This window comes from Neolamprologus brichardi, chromosome 20 (assembly GCF_056152115.1).
Source record: "Neolamprologus brichardi isolate AB-2024 chromosome 20, ASM5615211v1, whole genome shotgun sequence".
Taxonomy (NCBI): Eukaryota; Metazoa; Chordata; class Actinopteri; order Cichliformes; family Cichlidae; genus Neolamprologus; species Neolamprologus brichardi.
The window spans coordinates 10,310,333-10,333,122 of NC_142123.1; the positions used below are offsets into that span (position 1 = coordinate 10,310,333).

The window sequence follows — 22,790 nt, forward strand, 5'->3', positions numbered from 1 at the left end:
GCAGAGGTCATACAAACAGTTTGCATCCAAGCCTGATGTCAACCAAAGTGTATAGGGACGTCTGTTATATGGTGTGTATGTTGCGGGTAGTGAGTAACTTATGACTGAAACACCCAAAGTGCTTTTATGTGAATCCAAGTTATTTACTTTTGGCAGAGCAAATATGGGTGTACTCTGAGAATAACAACCTAGCTTTTAAGTTCAGAGCACCTTGCAAATGCTCAAGGTGTCGATAAACTTAAAGGATGTTTGGTATCAGCTGACTCAGTTTGTAGTGAAAGGAAGACGTTCAAGATAGCATCAGATACAATCCAGAGTACATGTTAACAACTTCCTTTATTGCTGATAATATTTTTATAGTTGCTAGGGCAACCGTTACCACTGGTCTTGTTCAGAGGTATCTTTATTATTTAGTAGTACAGTAATAGTGTGCTTGTGCGGTTACCATGAAAAAGAAAGCTGTGAACTCTTTGTAGTAACACAGTTTTGAAATCATAAATAGGGTTAGAAGTTGAGACTGAAAGACTTGAAACCAAATGTAAACCATTACAAAACAGCATCACTGCTAGAAAAGGAGGCTGTGATGGTTTATGGCAAAAAAAAAAAAGAGGAAATTAAACAAACATTGAGATGTCAGATCGATGTTGGTAAAACATCAAGGGTTTTGTCCTCTAGGGAAATTCACAGGAAAAAGTTTAATATGAAAATGAGGATTATGTGCTGTGCCCTAAAGGTTTGTTGTGGATAGCTAAGGTGAAGCTTCAGAGCAGGGGTCTCGAACTCCAGGCCTCAAGGGCCCGGTGTCCTGCAGGTTTTAGATGTGTCCTTGATCCTACACAGATGATTTAAATGGCTAAATTACCTCCCCAACATGTCTCCATGTTCTTCAGAGGCCTGGTAATGAACTAATCATTTGATTCAGGTGTGTTAACGCAGGGTGAGATCTAAAACCTGCAGGACACCGGCCTCCAAGGCCTGGAGTTCAAGACCACTGCTCTAAAGCATCTTTCAAACTTGCCAGTGTTGGCTCCGGCATTGCATTAAAATCCACTCAAAGATACTTGTGATGTCATCATTGTTTTTATAATAGAGTTTCCCTTTGACAGCACGACTCTGGTTACTGTATGTGTTGTGTTATTCCTTCATACATGTCTCACAGGTTCGACTCTGCTCTGACTGCAGCACTGCAAACAGCATGAAAAGCAGGAAGGCTGCTGGAGGTGGTGTGCCAAAAAGTGACTTAGTTTTATATATCCTTTATTTATCCAGCTAAAAAAGTCTCATTGACAATAATTTATTTATTTATTTATTTATTTATTTATTTTATATATAACCTCTTCATTCATCCTGTTGACTACAGTATTTTTACCATTATTAGCAAAGTTATTACACATAAAAACCACACAGAAACATCACTTTTTAGCTAAAAAAAACCTCCTGGTACATGTGGGGCTTCTGGACTCTGAGTATAAACCAACAGCATTTTTAAGTGCGCACAGTTTGTTCTGCGCTTTGAGAAGATCACGTGGGGGTGGTGCTTTGCTTCATCCTCCTGTAATATATGTTAATTATCTGCAGAATTTCAAACCAGTTCAGTGAAGTATATGAAACAGCTTGCGTGGATGAAGGAATACACATTGACTTCAAAGAGAAGAATCCTCTCACAGTGCGTTATGTCCATATAATTATATTATTATAGCACATAAGAGCTTGGACTGCCATTCACTAACTGTTACATTATTTACGAGGTGAAAATGTGCATTTCCCTGCTGAGATGCAGCACAGCACTGTGCGCGGTGTTGCCTGCGTGCTAGATCCATTACGGTATCCACGGCTCTTGCAGTGGAGCAGAGGAGCCTGATGGATGCAGAGATAAAAAGCAGAACGAGGACAAGGGAAGCGTAGATTGCTACAAATGCAGACTTCAGCAGCAGCAGCTTGTTTTTCACTATAGCAAAGACCAGTATCCAGATTTTTTTAAGGCTTTTTTTTGCATCTCTTACCTTCAGCCTGGCTGAAGTTATCTTTGAATTCCTTCAGTACAGATTTCATGTGAAGGCATAGTGTTTGTTTCAAGTCACAGGAGCTTTTATTTTTTTTTTATCATGTTGAGGAAGAGCTCAGAGCGGCTGAAGGGAGACAGAGAGGTCCTCCTGGATCTGGATACTAGGGCTGAAGCACAAAGCACAGAGTGCTATGGGAGCCTGCAGAATGGGAGCTTTATCCCCCCACGATATGTAAGCTCTGCTTTACTTATTTCCTACAATACTGCAGCGTGATATCTCTTCAGCTCACATAAATCTATAAAATCACATCACTTTCACACAGCAGTTATTCATTATTCTGTTCCCTTTTGGCCTCACTGATTTCTCAGAGATGTGGCAGTGAGTCTTGAGGGGTTTTACCCTTCATGTAATATAAACATGAACACAAGGTACTGTAAGGACACTGATAATGGGTAATGGTCAGGCATGACTTTACTGCACTGAAAGATTGTTTTCGGCTCACCTTTCTGGTCTTATTACTGCAAAGTGGAGGCATGTACTAGCACAAGAATTAAACCTCTCCTCAAAGCCAATTAAACATTCATACACCGAGCGAAAAGGTTCAAATGCAGAAAAGTGAGCAGAGTTTTCGTGAGCTGCTGTCTCTTTACAGAGTTTCATGATATATTAATGGTGGCTCAACTGTCAGCTTTCAGCTGCAGCTGCTGATGGAGATATGGATGGCGATGATCCCATTTATATGCAGTCTACTACAAGAAGTAAGCAACCAGTGCCACAGTTGGGGAATTACTTCAGAGACGGGAGAACTAAGATTGGTAGGCCGCTCGCTTTGCATGAGGTTTCATCTGCTCAGTGGTAGGTAGACAGAGTCATTCGTTCATTTAACCTTTCACTCCTCCGGTCTGGGGTGCAGACTTCGTGCTGGTGTGGGAGATTCGTTCACGGAGGAAGCGGCGAGGGAAAGGGACAAATATGGCTACCAGTGAGGAGAGGGAAGCCGTTCCCACTGAGGAGAGCAGCAGGTCCGAACGAAGGAAAGCACAACTGGCTCAGTGGAGAGAGAAGTTTGTTCAGAACCTGGAGAGTGTTGGCTTGGTCATGGAAAAGGTGTTGTGGACAAGATTAAAGATTATTCATCTTATTATTAAATTGTTAAATCTGTTCATTATTTTTCCTGACTTGTTGATTAACATCTTCTTTGTTGCCTCTTTACTTGTAGGAGGAAACTGCAAATGAAAAGAAGACCATACACTTTCTCAAAATTAGCGCCCCCTGGGATGTGTTGGTGTGTTATGCTGAGGAGCTTTGCCTTAGAGCTCCACTGCAAGTAAGTACAGCTGTTTATTTCTAGGTAAGTTCAATTTAAAGTTATTTGTTACGTGACGTTAAACCCAGTTGATAATAATACTAATTTGGGGAATAAACAAGGACAACTTAATAGGAAAGAACACACTGATGTTTACCAGATAAAGTCTTTGCTATCTCACTTTTCTCTTTAATCATGCGAACATTTTCTGATTATCTCTGAAGAAAATGAAAACCTGTCGTAACTTTTCACTCAGAACCAAAAATGTGCATCTTATGCTGTTCTACAGTAATAGAAGGAGGTCACCTGTATCTGTGTTTGTGTCCCAGGCACAGCAGCATCTAGACCTCAACACATCTGCTCGGGTACTGAGTAAACTATGCATACCTAACGTAATGACGGAGTCTGTGCCTAACAGGCCTCTGGACTATTACACATGTGCCTTTCGCAAGTCAAAGATGAGCAGGTGGGTTAACTTCTGCAAACTGTTGGATCAGATCACTGCTGCGTGTTTTGCTGAATGTACGCCTTTCTTCAGATTCCTTGGCTGGGAAGATCACGATACATATTTCACAAATACGCAGAGGCACCGTGTTGTAAGTAACACAAGTGTGACAATAGCAGTATACTGAATGTATCGGATGTATATTTGAACTAACAGACTGAGAGTTTTCTTTCAGGTCTACGAGATTCTTGCCAGGACAGCATATGGGAAAAGGAAGAAGGCTGAAGTCGGAGTGGACAGACTGTTAAATGAAGGGGCGTACACAGCAGCTTTCCCGCTGCACGAGGTGAGTTATTTTTAGCTGTTCTGTACACTGAAATGTGTCGTTTTCTCTTTCTCATTAGCAGCATGTTTTTTCTCTTTAGGGGCCCTTTCAGCTTCCAAAGCACGAGGTCCGACCTGACGAGCTGAACCAGAGGCAGGTTCTCTACTACTACTGGGCCCGCTGGTGCAAATGGTACAAGTATCAACCACTGGACCATATCAGGGAGTACTTTGGAGAGAAGATTGCACTCTACTTTGCCTGGCTGGGTAAATATATATTCTTATTTCTGTTGTTCAAAAAAATTTGGCTCATTTTTTTACAGATAAAAAGCCCACTCCTTCCTAAATCCAGGAGGATTACTGAATCCAGACCAGAAGGTATCACAATAACTAGTAATGTTAATTAAATATTTCGATTTTGTCATTATTGCTAAAATGAAAACATTATAAATATCTGTGCAACTGTTCAGGTTTTCTCCCTGTCGACAAGTAATTTGAGTTTAATTAACTGCTCAACATAAGCGTTCTATTGATATTTCAGTAATTTTATTACCTTGAAGCACAAACTAAAGCAGTTTTTGCAGATTATTTGGTTGAAATCAATTTAAATTTAGTAGCTAACTATAATTTTATTACAATTTTGGTAATTTGATTTGAGTCTGATGGGGGCCAAAGATTTCTCTATTTAGAAAAAAACCCGCTGTTCATTTTAATAAATGGGAAATACGTGGAGTCTGTATTTCACGCCAGAATCATTTAAAATGATTAGAAATGGATCAAAACTAATACAGGACAATAAGCAGAGTGCTCACATAAATAAACATACTGTATGATACAGCAATCTAAGCTACAGCCTCCTGGCACTGACTCCACAGTGAATTGCATCTATTACTTTTTTCTTTCTTTCTTTTTTCACATAAAGGTACAAGTGGAAACTCCTTTTTTTAGCAGTGAAATTCTTTTATGAATCTCTGTTAAGAGGAGAGTGCAGTATATGCAAAGGGGCTATACCTGAGCTTGAAACCATTATTGTCAGGATGAAAGTCATCACTGCAGCTGAAATCGAACATCCGTCTTGCATCAGCTGAGAGCTGCAGTCTAATGGAGCTTGTCTCTGCAGGTTTCTACACAGCCTGGCTGCTGCCGGCAGCAGTGGTCGGGACTCTGGTCTTTGTGTCTGGAGTGATGTCCATGGGTACCAACACACCAGCGTGAGTCTGCATCATGTATACATAGCATGTGTTTTATTGTGTAACACAAAATAATTTAAATGAAATGTCGCATTACAGACATGGCTAGTCACGTGTGACTGCACTCACTTAGATAAGGTAGTGTGGTATAGTTGTTGCACACAGTGGTCTGCTTAAGCAGGCAGTTCAAACACAAGTGAAGCAACCACCGTTTTAATAGACACAAAAACTTAGATCTTGTCTTTAATAATGTATAACATAAAAATCAAACAAACAGGAAACCCCTCACACAAAGTTATGCCAACCTCAAACCAGCTTTGGTGTGTCAGAACTGTTTTATCGCCATAAAACAGTAATAAGGTGGAGTCAGTCTGCCATCAATCTGCTTTGATTTGTTTGTTTGCAAATGAATGAGGTCAAGTTGACAGATACATGCAGTCTGTGAGTCCAGTAAGATTGTTATAGATTTGAATCAGAAATTTCTCTGCTAATAGTGACATAGTTGTTGCAGGATGGTGATTTCACTGCAAAATATTATAGTCATTCAACAACCTTGCTTTTATTTAGGAATATGACCCGGACGAGTTGCATTAATCAGTGCAGGCTCACTCAAACTGATTGCAGCATGTTGGCAATCTGTCTGCATTTATAACTTTATTTGTAAACATTTGCCAGTCTGTCTGAGACTCAGATCAGACCGAGTCAGACCGCGATTGTTTGGAGACAAGTTGCCTCCAACCAGGTGCAATAGCCTTGTGATTGAAACGGTTGCCAAATGTGAAAAAATCCAATGCAATCATCGGGCAACTATTGATCACCCAGCCCCCCGATCCCTCAATGGAGTTTCAGATGGTAACCAGACATTATGTTTAATTAAACATTAAACATACTTATGCACTGACATGTATCACTATTGATAGTGATTCAGCTGAATTTAATGCACACCCACCTGGCTCATAATAAAAATAAACGGGACTAACCATTGTCAGCCAGCTGCTGGCTGCAGTGGCTTCTTAGAGTCTTATTGTTTCAGTGAAGCTGCTGAAATTGGTGCCGTTGTGCCTGTTCAGAAACGTATAGCAAAAACCTTACTGATGTCCAACATAAGAGCCAAAGTTCAGCGCTGTACTTAATGTACACACATGAGATTAGCATTGATATCTCCTTAGAAAGAAAGCAAATAAGTGAGTTATAGCTTTTGTTTTAAGGGCTGCCAGAGTTTCCTGGAAATTAAACTCCACTTACAGACTCTCTCAAACAAGCACAACTTTAGATTCAAATATTTCAAAGCAGAGCGCACTCTGCATAAAGACTCACTTCACAACTAGATCATCTACATGTGGGATGTCTGTGCCAGTTTGTCATACATTATTTATTAAGAGTTGGCTCTCCTTTCTGGTTTTTCTTCTCAGTGTAAGTGTAGCTTAGATTATGTACAGTAATATTGCCTCTGTAACTGTTTACCTTTTTCTGGCTTCATTTCTTAGGGATAAGTCGATATCCTAGGAAAGAGAGTCTGTGGCAACAAGAAAAAGCAGCCATCTCTAATGGACAATTAGTGCAGAATAATCCTTCTATTAAAAAAAAAAGAAGAGGAGGAAATAGATCTCGCTGTCAGTCCAGGCTTTATTTGTAGCTGATCCCATGTGCAGTCAGGGTTTCAGTAACTCACTCTATAACTGTAATAAAGGAAAGAGCAGTAGCTTTGTTTCCCGGCAGGAGGTTAGGAGAATGCTTTCCACACCGCTTATCTGTTCCCTGGAAGCAGTACGTAATAGGTATATGTGCAGCCTTTACATCCATTAGAGTTAATTCTCCCAATCCCTTAGCTCCCACACTGATCATTATTTGAACCTCACAGTTATGTGAGGCCAAATACGTGTTGCTTTAAAACCTGTAATTAGTGTTATCTCAGGTGTAACTAATCTGTGTCAGTGTGTCTGTCAACAGGGAGGAAATCTGTAACAGTGGAGCTAGCTATACCATGTGTCCACTCTGCAAAACATGTAAGGCCTGGAACATGTCTGAGATCTGCACCTTGACGAAGGTACCAAGCTTTTCGTGGTGAACAAATCGCTGACTCTGCAAAAAAAAAGACTTGAACCTAACGGTTGTACCTTTCTCTGTTGCAGCTGGGATACTTATTTGACCATCCAGGTACAGTGTTTTTCAGTGTGTTCATGTCATTCTGGGCTGTAACCTTTCTGGAGTACTGGAAGAGAAAAATGGCCACTCTGGCACATCACTGGGACTGTATGGACTTCCATGAAGAGGAGGTATTGGTTGCTTTCAGTATGAGTGTGATCATACTGGTCTTATTCGGTTTAGAGCTCTTAGGTCTGTCACGATTATAGATCCAGGAATACAATAATGGGCATCATGACTGGTTGCGCTTGTTTGCACAGAGATTCTATTTTTTTTTTATATTTTATTTTAACCTTTACACACGGAAGTTTCAGTTTTGTACAGAGTAAACAAGGTAAACAACAGAGCAAAGACTAAAGTTACAGACCAATCTGTGAACCAGACAAAGCTGGTGAAGAGTGTGTCCAGTGATGATGGTCACTGTTTTCTTTAAGGAGCGTCCTCGGCCGGAGTTTGCAGCCATGGCTCCTACTATGGAGCAAAATCCAGTGACTGGGGTCAAAGAGCCATACTTTCCTGAAAAAACCAGGCTGTCTCGCATGTTCACTGGCTCCATGGTTATCATAATGATGGTGAGGCTATTTAAAATATTTTACATACTGTACTGCTGTTTTGTTGTTTTTGCACTTCAGTAACAGAAATACTCGAGGTGCATTTTAACACTATGCATTATGTTTAGTCGGGTTCTTAAACGGTTTAATTAGCACTATTATTGTCACACTGTAAAATGTCGTTCTAATACAACAGATCCAGATCCGCTCCCGAACAACAGACTTTCTCCTTTTCTCATCATTAATCTCATTGCACGTGGTTTCAGTAAGGAGTCTCGGTTTCTCTTGAGCTTTTCCTTTTGTGATTGTGTTGAGAAATAGAGGTGGGGTTAACACCTTTGTGCCATTCCAGTAAATCCTGCATTGTTAACTGAACCCTTTTTTAATAATGAATCCAGGTCACATGCCTACAGGGCCAGATATGATCCCATCATCTCATCCACGCACTTTATGCTGTGTCCAAGATTCACTTCTTTGTAGATGCAGATCTGAGGATCATTTTTCACACACCCTTCTTTTGATGATGGGATTAGAGATGGAAATGTTTTAAAATTCTAATTCTCTTCCCTGTTCAGTAGAAGGATTTTGCTGGAAACATAGTGATGTTGTGATAGTTGTGAATTTCGATATAAGGAATGAAAATGTCTGCAAGTTAATTTCCCGAAACTGAAAGGAATAGAATTCACTATTAGACAAAGAAATGAATATCATGGAAAAAATGATTCAGCTGTTACTAAATTTTATGGGAATAATACCTGATCCAAGCTCTTGTTGGAAGCTCTTGCTTGCTTGCCAATCTTTAGAAACATCCTACTACTAAATGCTACTGACTTAGGAAAGCATATGCATGTCTAGCACATTCAATTAAAGCCGACTTTTAAAAACGTTGTTTGTGCTCTGAAAGATGTCAGTCAGGATGTAAGAGATATGGATCAGTTTTATGATGAGCATCATGAGAGCCACATCCAAAATATGTTGTCTGACAATGAAGATGCTGGACTGTTGACTTCTTGGTCTTATATTATGCTGCACGGTGTTGATGATGATAGCAGACCTTTGTGTGCCTCTGGCTGTGTGCAGCATATCATGTCGCAGCTACAGGTGTGCTTTTTGCCCTCTTCTCTCAGCTGTGTGTGGTGATGATCTTCCTGGTGACGGTGGTCGTGTGCCGTGGTATCATCAGTGTGGTGATATTTCATTCTGGGAGCCCTGTGCTGCGGACAGAGGTACGTTACAGCTGTTTCATGCTTTGCACAAAGAAATGCTACAAACACAATGGAGCTTTTTCCAAAAAGAAAACTGTTAATAAGAAGAGAATGCAATTATTAAATGATTAAAAATGATCACAATCACATTTTAATATAACATTTTCGTTTTTTTGGGCATCACAGTGGTGCAGTGGTGGTGGAATCCACTGGCCATTTGGGGACTTTCTGTATGGAGGCCCCAGACCCATACATCCCCATACTGTGTGGGTTCTCTCTGGGTACTCTGGCTTCATCCCGTAGTCCAAAGACATGCATGATAGGTTAACTGGTGAATATAAAATTGGCCATAGGTGTGGAAGTGAGTGTGAATGGTTGTCTGTTTCTCTGTTTAAGCCCTGTGGTTGACTGGCTCCCTTTCCAGGGAGTAGCCCCACCCTTTGTCCTGTGACAGATGTGATAGGCTCCAGTCATAAGTTATATTTGTGGAATCAGCAACAAACTGTGATCACTGAAAGTGCTGCTTGAAGGCCCAACGATCATGACCATTCAGTCTTGGTTTTCTTCTTTGTCCACTGTGTACAGAAATTTATGCTGACACTTTTTATCATATTATGTAACACATATGATCTGCAGCCAACTTCTCATATTTACATTATACCAAGAAACAGCTCAGTGTTACTGGCTTGTTGATAATCAACCCTAATTTGTTTTCTGGGTCTTCAGCGTAGGGCTCAGTCACACTACAGTTAAAATAGGATGGCAGCCTTAGTGGGACCAGTAAAAACTGGTGGTTGGCGAATGAGTGTGTTAAATGTTTTGCACTCTCTGGGACCGACCGAGTATCAGTACTTCTACTTAAATGAAGAATCTCTGTACTTTTACCACTTCTGGTTTCTAATAAAGCAACTCTCTGGATAAAACCTGTACTCCACATGAGTGTCAGTCCTCAGGAATACACACACACACACACACACACACACACACACACAGTGCCCCTGCAGTTTCCAATAGTTCACCCTTATAACATAATCATATTGATTTTGGTTGCACAGCAGTCCCCCTGCACTGTTTTCTCTAGTGTAATAGTAACTTTACACAATTTTTTTTGCCATTCTCCCAACTTTTACTGCCATCAAATTGAGTTCACATGGTCAAAAAAGATCAAAGTATTTCTCTGTTTCAACATTTGAGTTGTGTTGTGTTGGTACTGTTTTCAATTAAATATATTTGTACATGTTTAAAGGATTTTGCAAATCACTGCATTTTATTTATCATACAAACATTCATGCATGTAATTTCCTCCCCCAGGCAGGGACCATAGCCAACATCTCCAGCAGTATTGTAAATCTGGGGCTCATACTGCTGATGGGCCAGGTCTACACCGCATTAGCTGAGCAGCTCACTAAATGGGGTAAGAATCAATGCTGCTCTCACACACCTCAAACCTCTGTGGTGTATATTGTTATCAGCTTTGTACTTGATTGCCACTAACTAAAAGCTCAGACTTCTCCAGAGCAGGTGAATCTCTTCAGTTGGATCCTTATGGTTATTGTTTCTGTCAAAGTAGCTGCATCATGTTGCAGAATTATGGGACTGTAAAGTACAGATACAGAGGACATAAAATGTCTACACACACAACCTAAAACAATGTGGTTGGACACGTCTGCACGCCTTCTTATAATTAGGGATAAGATTAATCACATGTGAATTCATATTAAACATTAGTCATCAGTTAAAGTGACTCATTAAAATCAAATGAAGTTCAGCTGTTTTTGTAGGGTTTTCCTGATGTGTACCTTGTGGCATCTTACAACAAAATTTGTGATCTGCAAATAACTTACAAACACATCAAACTGATCTCATTGCTGAAAATAGATGAAAAGAAAAAATACAATTACTGCCAGAACTGATGGAAAGACAAGAAGATAACTGGCCAGGGAGGTTTACAGCAACATTAAACGAGCTGCAGGAATTTCTGGCAAGAATTGGTTGTGTACTACATGTGACAACAATCTCAAGTTAAACACACACAATATACATACATCAGAGCGTCCACAAGCATGTAGGTTTTGTGTCATGATCTGATGAGGCCAAAGTTGAAGGTTTTAGCAGCGATTCCTTGAGATATGTTTGACACAAAAACAGAAGTTCACATCACCAGAGAAAAACTGTTCCTGCAATGAAGCATGGTAGTGATAACATCGTGCTTTGGGGCTGTTTTTCTTCATCTGGAACTACAGTAGGGGTTTAGTCAAGCTGGGAGGATTTATGAACTGTACTAAAATAGCAATCATTTTTCACAAAAAAAACCCTTCAGGCATCTGCTAGAAAACTGAAGATCAAGAGGATTTGGACCTTGTAGCACAACAGCAGCAACCAGCTGCATATATCCAGATCATCAAAATAACTGATTCACCAAAAAATGAGCCAGCCTGAGTACAGATTCAGATCCTGCTGAAAAACTGTGGAGTGACCTGAAGAGGACTGTGCTCAAAAGATGGCGCCATAATCTGAAAAAGTGTTTTTACAGAGAAGAGAAGGGCAAATAATGAAGACGTGCCATGCTAACAACTAACCAAAAAGACTGACTGCTGTAATAAACTGAAAAGGTGCTTCAACAAAGTTGTTAGTTTAACCCTTTAACTCACAGTGTACCATATTTGATACATGAGTTTTCATGAGTTCTTGAGATGTTCACATGATCAGTGTGCAAAAGCTTATTTTTTTAGGCAATAAATAAGAACAAATAAATAATAATTTTCTGACAATTATTTCATGGGTCAGGCTTTAAATAGCTAAGGATGTGCATATTTATGCAATCATATTGTTGTAAAAATTTTAGTGTACATGTTTAACCCCTCCAAAAAAATTGTAACTGTTAATCTTGATGTTTAAATAGTTCAGCCACTGTTTAATATGAATATCTGTAGGATTGTTGATGATGTATCCAGCAGAGTATTTGTAGAATTATCTCATTTCAGTCAAGAAAGTATGATAGACGATCATTTTTGCTGCTGATTCTTGATTGTTATAAAAAAAGCAAAACAAAAAAACACACCAAATTCATCTAAATAAAATAGTTTACACTGTGGTTTCCCTTTTTTCTTAGTTTTGACTACCTGTAAACCAGTTATCATAATATTTTGTTATCTATATAAAAATCACTTTGAAGTCATTTAAACTGTCTAAGTGAAAACAAAGGCAACATTGTCTCGATGTCTTTAACTCTGTGTTTTTGTGCGATGTGTTGCAGAGATGCACAGAACACAAACCCAGTATGACAACGCTTTCATCTTCAAGGTGTTCATCTTCCAGTTTGTCAACTTCTACTCGTCTCCCTTTTATGTGGCTTTCTTTAAAGGAAGGTGAGACACACGAGTCACAACAGACACACAGGACAATCATGAAAAGATGAAGACACTGAGACAAAGAAAGTATTTAAGGTGCCACTGATCTCTCTGTGATTAGGTTTGTGGGTTACCCTACCAACTACGGGACCTTGTTCGGGATGAGAAATGAAGACGTGAGTGATTTAGAGAGCTTGTAACGTACCAGCATGTGAAAATGATGCCCCCATAGTGTCATGTCTGTGTGTCTTTGCGTTACAGTGTGGTGCCGGGGGTTGTCTCATTGAATTGGCTCAACAACTTTTCATCATAATGGTGGGAAAACAGCTCATCAACAACATTCAGGAGTTCATCCTACCGTACGTTGCTACACTTTTAGCTTTTATGGGGTTTTTTATGTATATGTTTTATGTTTTTATAGAAAAATGTTGTCAATCTCCGGCATATTTAAACATCCTTTATTCTTCTTTCATTTACATCCTTTATTATTTATTTAAAAGCTTTCGTGGTTTATCAGGGCAAAAATTTCTTTCAAACAGACAGGAGTAAATTTTTTCTGTAATAAAATAATAATTAAACAAATTAGATTCAAACACATGAGAAATAAGTGCAGTGACTGTCAAATACAACTGAAAAGCTGAAACTGGTACAGATGTGGGAGATGCATAAAAGTAGCTGAGCTGTGTCATATTGTTCTGCAGTTCCAGCTGTTTAGTGCAGTAAATCTCATCCATGTGCCTCTGCACCATCAGCTGTGTGTGACTGTTTAAGACTTACTGCAGACAGTAAGTGTAAAATAAGGGCAGCAGAGGAGCAGTTCAGTAAATACACTTAAAACCTCTGGCAAAATTATGTAATCATCACTCTTGAGGATCCAGCTCTTTTACTTTGTAGCACATAAACAAATCACAGATATGATGACAGAAATTATTGCTATACATGAAAAATAAATGGGCAGAAACAGGAGCCAACATTTGTTACAGAACTGTCAGAAACAGGCTGAATGAAATGAGATTTACACGCAGAGAAGCCAAACACAAGCCAGCGCTTACAGTGGGCCAAAGAGGGGCAGTCGTGGACTGTGTTAACTGATGTTAGTGATGAATCATAAATGTGGAGTGGCCGAGGGGATGATGCTGGAAATTTGGTCTTGTGCTGCTGCAGTGAAACAGACAAAGATGACTGCATAAAGAAAACAAGCACTTTTCCCCACTCAGTGGTGGGGCGGCATGTGTTGTAAAAGATGAGAGGGGATTGCAGCCACTACATCAGCAACAAATGCTTCCAGTGATAGAAAATAGGTTTGGTTAACTAATTCCAACTGAAAGTCTATGGTGGTTATTGGGGAACAATGATTGCTGTTCAGCTACAAAAAATAGTCCTGTGTCATATCTGTGATGTAATGAACATCCTCTAAATGTGCTGTTTCTGTCATTTTTGCCATTGCATGTTACAATGCATACTAACATAAATCCTTATCCTGATTCCATCAAATGATCAGGTGACCCTGGAGTTATGCTCCAATAGGCCCAGGCTGCTGGGGCACTCCCTCTTCACTCCTTTTTACTCTCTGCATGGTTTTGCACCACGTGTCTATTTAGTCATTAGCCGTTATTAAACTCTGGCACTTTCTCCCATAGTTATCTCTTTTCTCCTGTTTCTGCTGTCTTCTCCCATGCCATCACCCCCAAGTGGTCGCGGCAGATGGCTGCTCCTCCCTGAGCCTGCTGGAAGTGTCTTCCTGTTAAAAGGGAGTTTTTCCTTCCCTCTGTTGCCAAATGTTTGCTCACAGGGGTTGCCTGTTGTTGTGGTTTCTTTTGAATAGAGTTTTTGTTTTAACCTTAGAGTATAAAGCACCTTGAGGCGAATGTGTGCCTTTATAAATAAAACTGAATTAAACCGAAAATGTCTTTTTCTTCCCTAACAGTAAAGTGAAGGCCTGGCGCCAGAAGAGAGCTCTGGCAAAAGTGCTGGGTGGCAAGGCATCCCATGAGCCTCGGCGCTGGGAAGAGGATTACCAGCTGGTTGAGTGTGAGGGCCTGTTCGAAGAGTACCTGGAGATGGGTGAGTATCCATATCTGGATTTAGAGACTTTAATATCACTGCATTCAACCGGATCGCCAGTTCAGTTCAACTAAAAATTCACACATAGATAATATCCATTTTGATGAAAAAATGCGAAGATTAATTATCTAATTTTAATTTCATGTGCTGCAGTGCTCCAGTTTGGGTTCATTACTATCTTTGTGGCGGCGTTCCCCCTCGCTCCGCTCTTCGCCCTCCTTAACAACTGGGTGGAGATTCGTTTGGATGCACACAAGTTTGTGTGCGAGTACCGCCGGCCGGTGGCTGAACGTGCACAAAACATCGGAGTGTGGTTTAACATACTGGAAGCTTTGTCACACATGTCTGTCATTGCCAATGTGAGTTCATGTCTGATACATTATTGTCAGACTACATAGCAATATGAGAAAAAAAAGAACATTTATTATCTTTTATTCTTTTTCAGGCTTTCCTAATAGCGTTCACTTCAGATTTTTTACCTCGCCTGCTGTATCAGTACAAATTTGACAATGATCTCAACGGATACGTTAACTTCACCCTGGCTTACGCCCCACTCAACTACACAGAGTACCCTATGTGCAGGTATGCTGCTTTGATCTTTCTTTTTATGCTCCTTTTTATTCCTTCATCTTATGTGTCAAGTTCAACTTCTCATATATGGTTACTTTGGTGTTGCTAAGCAACATTTACGTTTCTTAACATTTAAGTTAAGTGTGTTTATGTCATAGCCTTGGCCAACAGTGGGTGATATTACTGAATATTAAGACTGTTCTTTTCATGTGCTGCTGCTGTATATTATACACACCAAGTATTACAAATATTTCTTGTTGTAACTTTGTAACAAATTATGTTTGTGGGGGTTTTCCAGATACAAAGCATTCAGAGACAACAATGGAAACTACACACTGTTTTACTGGGAGCTCCTGGCAGTCAGACTTGGCTTTATTATTGCATTTGAGGTATGACGGAAGCTTCCTAGCATCTCTATTTACTTCATTTTGCCTGTTTTAGTGGTTTTACCTTTGTTTAGTATTGCCTTTTCACTGACACCTCTATGCCAGTTCTGCTTGTTTGGACAAATTCTAATGATTTAGTCCTCTTTTACTGTTTTGTTTCCATCTGCATCACTTTTTATTGCCTCTTTATCTACCTCCTCTCTGCCGTTTCCTCACAGTTATTTGTTAATGCTCACCTGAGAGAGAAGAAATGATTCACCAGTTGTACAAATTATGTGGAAAATAAAACTACAAGTACTGTTTTTCCATTTTCATGCTTGAAGATCAGCTGTCTGTTTGCTTAAATTTAATGACAATTTCTGATGTGGAGATTGTTCATACTGTTCTTGCTGTTGTTCTTACTGTCACCAGCACGTGGTGTTCTTCGTGCTGCGAGCCATTGACTGGATTGTACCCGATGTTCCCGAGTCTCTGGAGCTGAAGATGAAGAGGGAGCGCTACCTGGCTAAGCAAGCTCTGGCTGAAAACCAGGAGGCCCTGTTGGTGAGTCGAGCCCGAGCGGCCACCGCTGCCACTCCAGGCACCTCCAGCCCAGGTCAGTAAGAACATGGGACGCACACACACAAGGTCATGCAGCACACACTTCTCCATATAAAGAAAATCTAGTTAACAATGACCAGGTAAATATGTTCATATTAAACTCAATTAAATCATCTTTTGGATACAAATTTTTGTGTCTGAGAGCAGAAAAAAAATAAAAACAAGTCTTTTCTATTAGAAGTTTCTAATAAAATGTTACCGTGCTTCCTTGTCAGCTGCACGATAAACAAATCCTCTGCAGTGTGTTTCCACGTAGGTGATCCATGCACTGTCAAACCTGTCACTGTCTCTGACACGGCTGATTCACACTATAAATTCCACAATTGAAAGGCTTTTAAGAGCTCACCCACCCACCTGCAAAGCACCTGCGGCTATACTGGCTGTCATAAACTCGCTGCGTACAGCATGATCATAATGGGTAACCTATGTGGGATCAGTGCCAAATATGTCGCTTGATTGCATCGCCAGTCTTTGTGACCTGATGTGTGTTGGCATGGGTTATTTCATCCATCAGCACTTCTGTTCAGGTTGGACTTTAAATAAAATGAAAAATCATTATGTTCAGCAAAACTAAGCAGCTTAACACGTCACATGTCAAATTTCATATTCTGCCCACGGGGAGCGAGCGATGATTGTGGGGTATAGACTGTCATAGTGTGTATATTCATCCTCACCTGTATGTGTGTGTGTCCCCTTTGTTCTGGCCCACGCTGTTGTCATGTGTCTCATGTTGTGAATGTTGCTGGATGAGGACAGGTAAGTACAGAACAGGTAAGTGAATGGCATTCCTACAAAGAATGTCATGATTTCAGTTCAGAAATATTGGTATTAATTTATATTTTTAAGCCGATTTTCTTTTGTTGTTTAATCAAAAGTTATAATGTAGTACATGTAAGTCAGCAAAACATCTGTAAGAAGTCAGTGGGCCCAGAGTTGCTCGCTGTTATGGTGATTATTTATCTCCATATCACATTAGTTAGTCTCTGTTTTGAAGCTGCTTATTTTATTTGCTAATCCAAGTTAATAGCTAGCTCTTTCCTCAACATTACTAACTAATACTAATTACTAATACTACTACTCCATGTGGTTTCATTGTATTTGGGATGCAAAGGTTTTGGATTGGAGTCTGAAAACTTGATTACAGCAGGTGGCATTGTGGGATTTTTATATCCTCTAACTCCCCTAAAGTCACATTTTGTTTAGTTTAATTTAGAACTTAGTTAGATCAACACTGTGTGAATTTAATGTGCATATTTGCATTGTGTAACCAGTTTATTTAGTGTTGTAGTTACCTGATGTGATCGCTGCAGCAAAAGTATCTGTGTCAGCCTTTTCCTCCTCTGTACCTCTTATTGTAGTCAGTCTGTTACAGCTAACTCTTTTTCTTGTCTTTCTGCTTTTTTCCCGTTACTTCTGCCATTGCCTCCTCTGAAGGAAGTGACACGTCCCTTGGAAACATGAGTTAAGATTCCTCTGTGGAAAAGAAGCAGTGGGACTGAACGCTGGTGGAATATGAGACTTTCCTTTGTATCTTGGATAAGTGAAATTTTCCCAAGAAAGTGGAATACTGTCTTGGGATTGGTTTTCATATCACTAATACATATTCATCTGCACAGATACGTGATAAGCAGGTGTGCTTTGGCCCGCCCACCTTCTTCATATGGACATTTCTCCAACATGTTTGGGATTTTTTTTTTCAATCTCATGGATATTGCAACATTATCAGAGTCTGATATTTCTTTACTGGAGCAAAGGGCATGAATTTATAAAGCATAAATCTATGTATTGCTAAATAATTAAGCAACGTATGTAGGGAAAATTAGTATGTTGATTGGCTTCCACTAGCTGCAGCATGCACTGTTAATGCTACCTGACTCCACGCAGGTGTGGGACTTACTTGCAGTACTGTGTGTGTATCCCACGCAGCCTCAGATTGACTTCAAAGTCTAACAACATGAACTATTTAAATGATGCCAAATGTTGTATTGACAGCACAGTTTGAAATCCAAATTCCAATTTGCAGTGTTTTTCTTGGAGTTACTGTTGGGATACCCAGAGGACCTGAAATGTAATGAAGTCGGATTACACCTTGACTCTGCAAAAGCTCATCATGAATATTTTTTGGGGGGGGCTTTATAAAACTCCTCTGAAGGGACAGAAGGCTTCAAACAAAGGAGTGCACAGGATCAGTAGTGCCACTCATGGAAAGAAAACAGACTTTTATGTGTGAGCTCGGCAGACTGCCTCTTTAATCTGTATGGTTATTATCCTTATGACGAATGCTGACTTGAGGTCAAAGTTCACCTTTCTTGGACAAACTGTTACAACAAGATCAACAGAGTCAACAGTGCTTTGGGGGTTTTTGCCCCTCATTTTCACAAAGCTGGCATTGTTCACTGACTGCATTATCATCACATAGTTTATGCTGCGTTTTCACTCAGCACCAAGCATGAAAGTCTTTTCTACGTGAATGTCCTGCACAGTATGGCTGTACAGTAGTGCTGTACTGTAAACAGGAGTGAAACAGCACCTGAGCAGAGGCCACATTTTACGTATGAGCTGTTTTGTCATTTTTGATCAAATAAATCTAGTTTGACGAACGCAAACACCTCCTCGATGTGGGATTCACAGCCTCAGAGATGCTGTACTTGCTGGAACTTTAATCCTTCCACACCATCTGTCTTCTCCACTTTCTTCTTCTCTTCATTTTTCCCTCCTTAAAACATCACCTTCCCCCAAAAAGATGAAAAAGTCTCTGATTTATTTGGAGTCAGAAACAGACAGGTGTTTCATTAATGATTTCCCTCTTCCTCTCCCTCCTCCCCTCACAAAAACTCCACCAATGGCCGTGGCCTTGGGCAACTCCTGACTTTTACTTCATCTCATCTCCTCTTCCACCTCAGTCTCTTTTTTCATGTTATTTCATTCCTGAAGTCACTTTTTTTTGTAATGCATACTGTCTTCTTCCTCCTCTTCTCTCTCTTGGCCACATTCATCCTTTAGATTGTTGTGATTGCTCTGCGTTCCTCTGCCATGGCCTGCAGGAAGAGTGAGTTAGTACATGTCAGCGAGCACAGGTATGCGCTGCGGACAGCGGCTGGCTCATTTACCGGCTGCTGGATTGAAGTGAGGGAATGTTTGCATGCAAGCAAGACATGGCAACGAGGCATATGATGAGGACTCAGCTGAATAATTTTTTTAAAAGCCCTCGAAACTTGCCTGATAGTCAATGCATTAGCATTTCAGTTGCAAATGCACATACTGAGAAATACAGCTGCATATATGTGTGTGTGTGTGTGTGTGTGTATATATATATATATATATATATATATATATATATATATATATATATATATATATATATATTAGGGGTGCAACGATACACAAAATTCACGGTTCGATACTTTGGTGTCACGGTTCGATATTTTTTCGATACAAAGAAAAATGTTCATGCCTTTTTATTAATTTGTCATTTATTAAATTTTCACGGCACATTCTGCACCACCTCTCTGTGCGTTCATCATTTGTTTGAAGCCAGCTCACCTCCTGCAACCACTTTTCCGAGAATACGTGCTTCTTTTGTGGTTCGGACTTCTTCTGACATTTCTTTGGGGGTGGAGGAACATCACAGTAATTGCTTAAAGGAGCTTCTTCGACATCTTTAAGAGTTCTAAACAAATGTCTGTCCTCCTCCAGAAAATCTTATGTATGCAAACACGCGTTGCAACTTCTTATCTTGTGCGCGCTTTTTATTTTGACAGCAAATGCGCACCTGCGGACCACTTCTGTGCAGCCCTGGTTATTTAGCTTGTCATATTGCAGCCACAGAAATTCTTTTGTCCATGAAACCATAAAGCTGCACTTTCTTTTTGCCTTATAGTCTGATTTGTCATAACTTTTCTGTTTTGTTTTAAGCTTTTTTTTGGCTGTCACTTCTTCACCCTGACCTGTCTTATTTGGCTCAGCAGAACTAAAATATATATCCTGCTGCTTTTACACACGCACTCACATAACGCTCAGCGATTCTCTGCACGATCAACCTCTCACATGTTTAAGCTTGCTGCGGGAGATTTCACTTGTCATGTTTGCATAGTAAGCTAACGATTGATAAGACGATGTCAGAGGAATTGGTGCGCAAATTATCATCACTCACCAATCAGTGCTGTTGCTCTTTATACACAGTTTACCCAATTGCAAAGTGAAAGCAAAAAACAAGCGCAAATTCAAAAGCGATTTCAATATGTCACATATTGACAGTGGCTCACCGATGCCAATGACATAATTGCCCAGCTACATTTCCGAAAGAATGCAAAAGCATTGACATATATTTTTCCTTCCTACGATAGGCCGACGGGCAGGGCAGGGCAGCCCGACTGGAAAAATCGCTAGCCCCGGGACGTCGGGCTAGCGATTTTGCGAGCCCTGTATCTGATCGGAATCACTCATCTTTGGAAAAGAGAGTTTATTACAGAGAAATGGCTCTTTCCAAAATAAAAGCTATACTATATGCTTCTTCTGGGCTATATTCTCAGCAGCATATTAAACATATCAGGTCCCCATAAGGAGAATCATGTGCTAACGGCTGTCTAAATGACTCGGGTAAACATGCGCTTGTTGTTTTTGTCTGCTTTCACTTGTCTTTGCACTAGGATGATGTCGGTGTAAATGTGCAGTCATATTCGTTGTGTACCCACTAGTGCTGTCAGCGTTAATCTGAAATGAGGTTAACGCCACAACACAGCAAATCTCCATTAACGAGCTACCGCGGATTGCCCCATGCGTGGGGCTGGACGGCCAACACCTTAACGAGCTAACTGCGCTAACACACTAGTTCCCACCCATGTAATTGAGCATTGCTGGCACATCCAACATACTGTTTTGCTTTAGTTCATGACACGCTTACCTTCAGGGTCATACGTCACATGAAAACCAAAATAGTTCCAAACGCCAGATCTGAATGAGGGTGGGGGAGGTTCAATTTGCCATGTTGCAAGGAGAGCTTAACTTCTGTCTCGCTAGCTTGCCCTGCGCTCAGTGAATCTGTGTTCTAGGCTACACTGTCGAGCGCAGATCCACTGAGCACTCAACACAGACAGCACGGTCAGAAGGAAAGTTGATAAAATAAATTAAAAATGTTGTATTGTTCAATACATATGCGTACCGAACGGTTCAATATCGATAAGAGTATCGTTGCACCCCTAGTATATATATGTATATGTGTGTGTGTGTATATATTAAAAAAACACCCAGCAAGCCCCTGCGGGCGGTTTATTCTTCAAGCTCGGGTCCTCTACCAGAGGCCTGGGAGCTTGAGGGTCCTGCGCAGTATCTTAGCTGTTCCCAGGACTGCGCTCTTCTGGACAGAGATCTCCGATGTTATTCCCGGGATCTGCTGGAGCCACTCGCCTAGCTTGGGAGTCACCGCACCTAGTGCTCCGATTACCACGGGGACCACCGTTACCTTCACCCTCCACATCCTCTCGAGCTCTTCTCTGAGCCCTTGGTATTTCTCCAGCTTCTCGTGTTCCTTCTTCCTGATATTGCTGTCATTCGGAACCGCTACATCGATCACTACGGCCGTCTTCTCCTGTTTGTCTACCACCACTATGTCCGGTTGGTTAGCCACCACCATTTTGTCCGTCTGTATCTGGAAGTCCCACAGGATCTTAGCTCGGTCATTCTCCACCACCCTTGGGGGCATTTCCCATTTTGACCTCGGGACTTCCAGGTTATACTCGGCACAGATGTTCCTATACACTATGCCGGCCACTTGGTTATGGCGTTCCATGTATGCCTTGCCTGCTAGCATCTTGCACCCTGCTGTTATGTGCTGGATTGTCTCTGGGGCATCTTTACACAGCCTGCACCTGGGGTCTTGCCTGGTGTGATAGACCCCAGCCTCTATGGATCTTGTACTCAGAGCTTGTTCTTGTGCTGCCATGATTAGTGCCTCTGTGCTATCTTTCAGTCCAGCTTTGTCAAGCCACTGGTAGGATTTCTGGATATCAGCCACCTCCTCTATCTGCCGGTGGTACATACCGTGCAGGGGCCTGTCCTTCCATGATGGTTCCTCGTCTCCCTCCTCTTTCTTGGATTTCTGCTGCCTGAGGTATTCACTGAGCACGCTGTCAGTTGGGGCCATCTTCGTGATGTATTCTTGGATGTTCGTTGTCTCATCCTGGACTGTGGTGCTGACACTCACCAGTCCCCGGCCCCCTTCCTTCCGCTTAGCGTACAGCCTCAGGGTGCTGGACTTGGGGTGAAACCCTCCATGCATGGTAAGGAGCTTTCTTGTCTTTATATCAGTGGCTTCTATCTCCTCCTTTGGCCAGCCTATTACCCCAGCAGGGTACCTGATCACGGGCAGGGCGTACGTGTTGATGGCCCGGATCTTGTTCTTACCGTTCAACTGACTCCTCAGGACTTGCCTGACCCTCTGCAGGTACTTGGTGGTTGCAGCTTTCCTAGCGGCCTCTTCATGGTTCCCATTCGCCTGCGGGATCCCCAGGTACTTGTAACTGTCCTCTATGTCTGCAATGTTGCCTTCTGGTAGTTCAATCCCTTCAGTTCTGACTACCTTCCCTCTCTTTGTTACCATCCGACTACACTTCTCCAGTCCGAACGACATTCCAATGTCATTGCTGTATA

The 22,790-nt window shown here is 41.0% G+C and overlaps 1 protein-coding gene across 1 annotated transcript; it reads left to right on the forward strand.

Moving 5' to 3' along the window:
* The first annotated feature begins 1,840 nt into the window (after positions 1 to 1,840).
* ano11 (anoctamin 11) lies at positions 1,841 to 18,110 on the forward strand. The gene is made up of 23 exons (XM_087833773.1): positions 1,841 to 2,237; positions 2,695 to 2,821; positions 2,920 to 3,113; positions 3,226 to 3,333; positions 3,642 to 3,778; positions 3,851 to 3,908; positions 3,993 to 4,103; positions 4,183 to 4,348; positions 5,202 to 5,292; positions 7,222 to 7,318; positions 7,404 to 7,547; positions 7,851 to 7,988; positions 9,095 to 9,193; positions 10,484 to 10,586; positions 12,429 to 12,540; positions 12,644 to 12,698; positions 12,784 to 12,881; positions 14,450 to 14,586; positions 14,740 to 14,945; positions 15,032 to 15,168; positions 15,455 to 15,545; positions 15,954 to 16,137; positions 17,577 to 18,110. The coding sequence occupies exons 1-23, from the start codon at positions 2,106 to 2,108 to the stop codon at positions 17,606 to 17,608; spliced, it is 2,757 nt and encodes a 918-aa protein (XP_087689899.1). The 5' UTR covers positions 1,841 to 2,105; the 3' UTR covers positions 17,609 to 18,110.
* The last annotated feature ends 4,680 nt before the right edge of the window (positions 18,111 to 22,790 follow it).

What these genes read in the sequence shown, in the direction of transcription:
- ano11 (XM_087833773.1), top strand. Translation starts at nt 2,106, where the DNA reads ATGTTGAGGAAGAGCTCAGAGCGGCTGAAGGGAGACAGAGAGGTCCTC. An exon ending in CAGCTTTCCCGCTGCACGAG is followed by an intron (nt 4,104 to 4,182) that starts GTGAGTTATTTT and finishes TTTTCTCTTTAG; the next exon opens with GGGCCCTTTCAGCTTCCAAA. An exon ending in ACATGTCTGTCATTGCCAAT is followed by an intron (nt 14,946 to 15,031) that starts GTGAGTTCATGT and finishes ATTCTTTTTCAG; the next exon opens with GCTTTCCTAATAGCGTTCAC.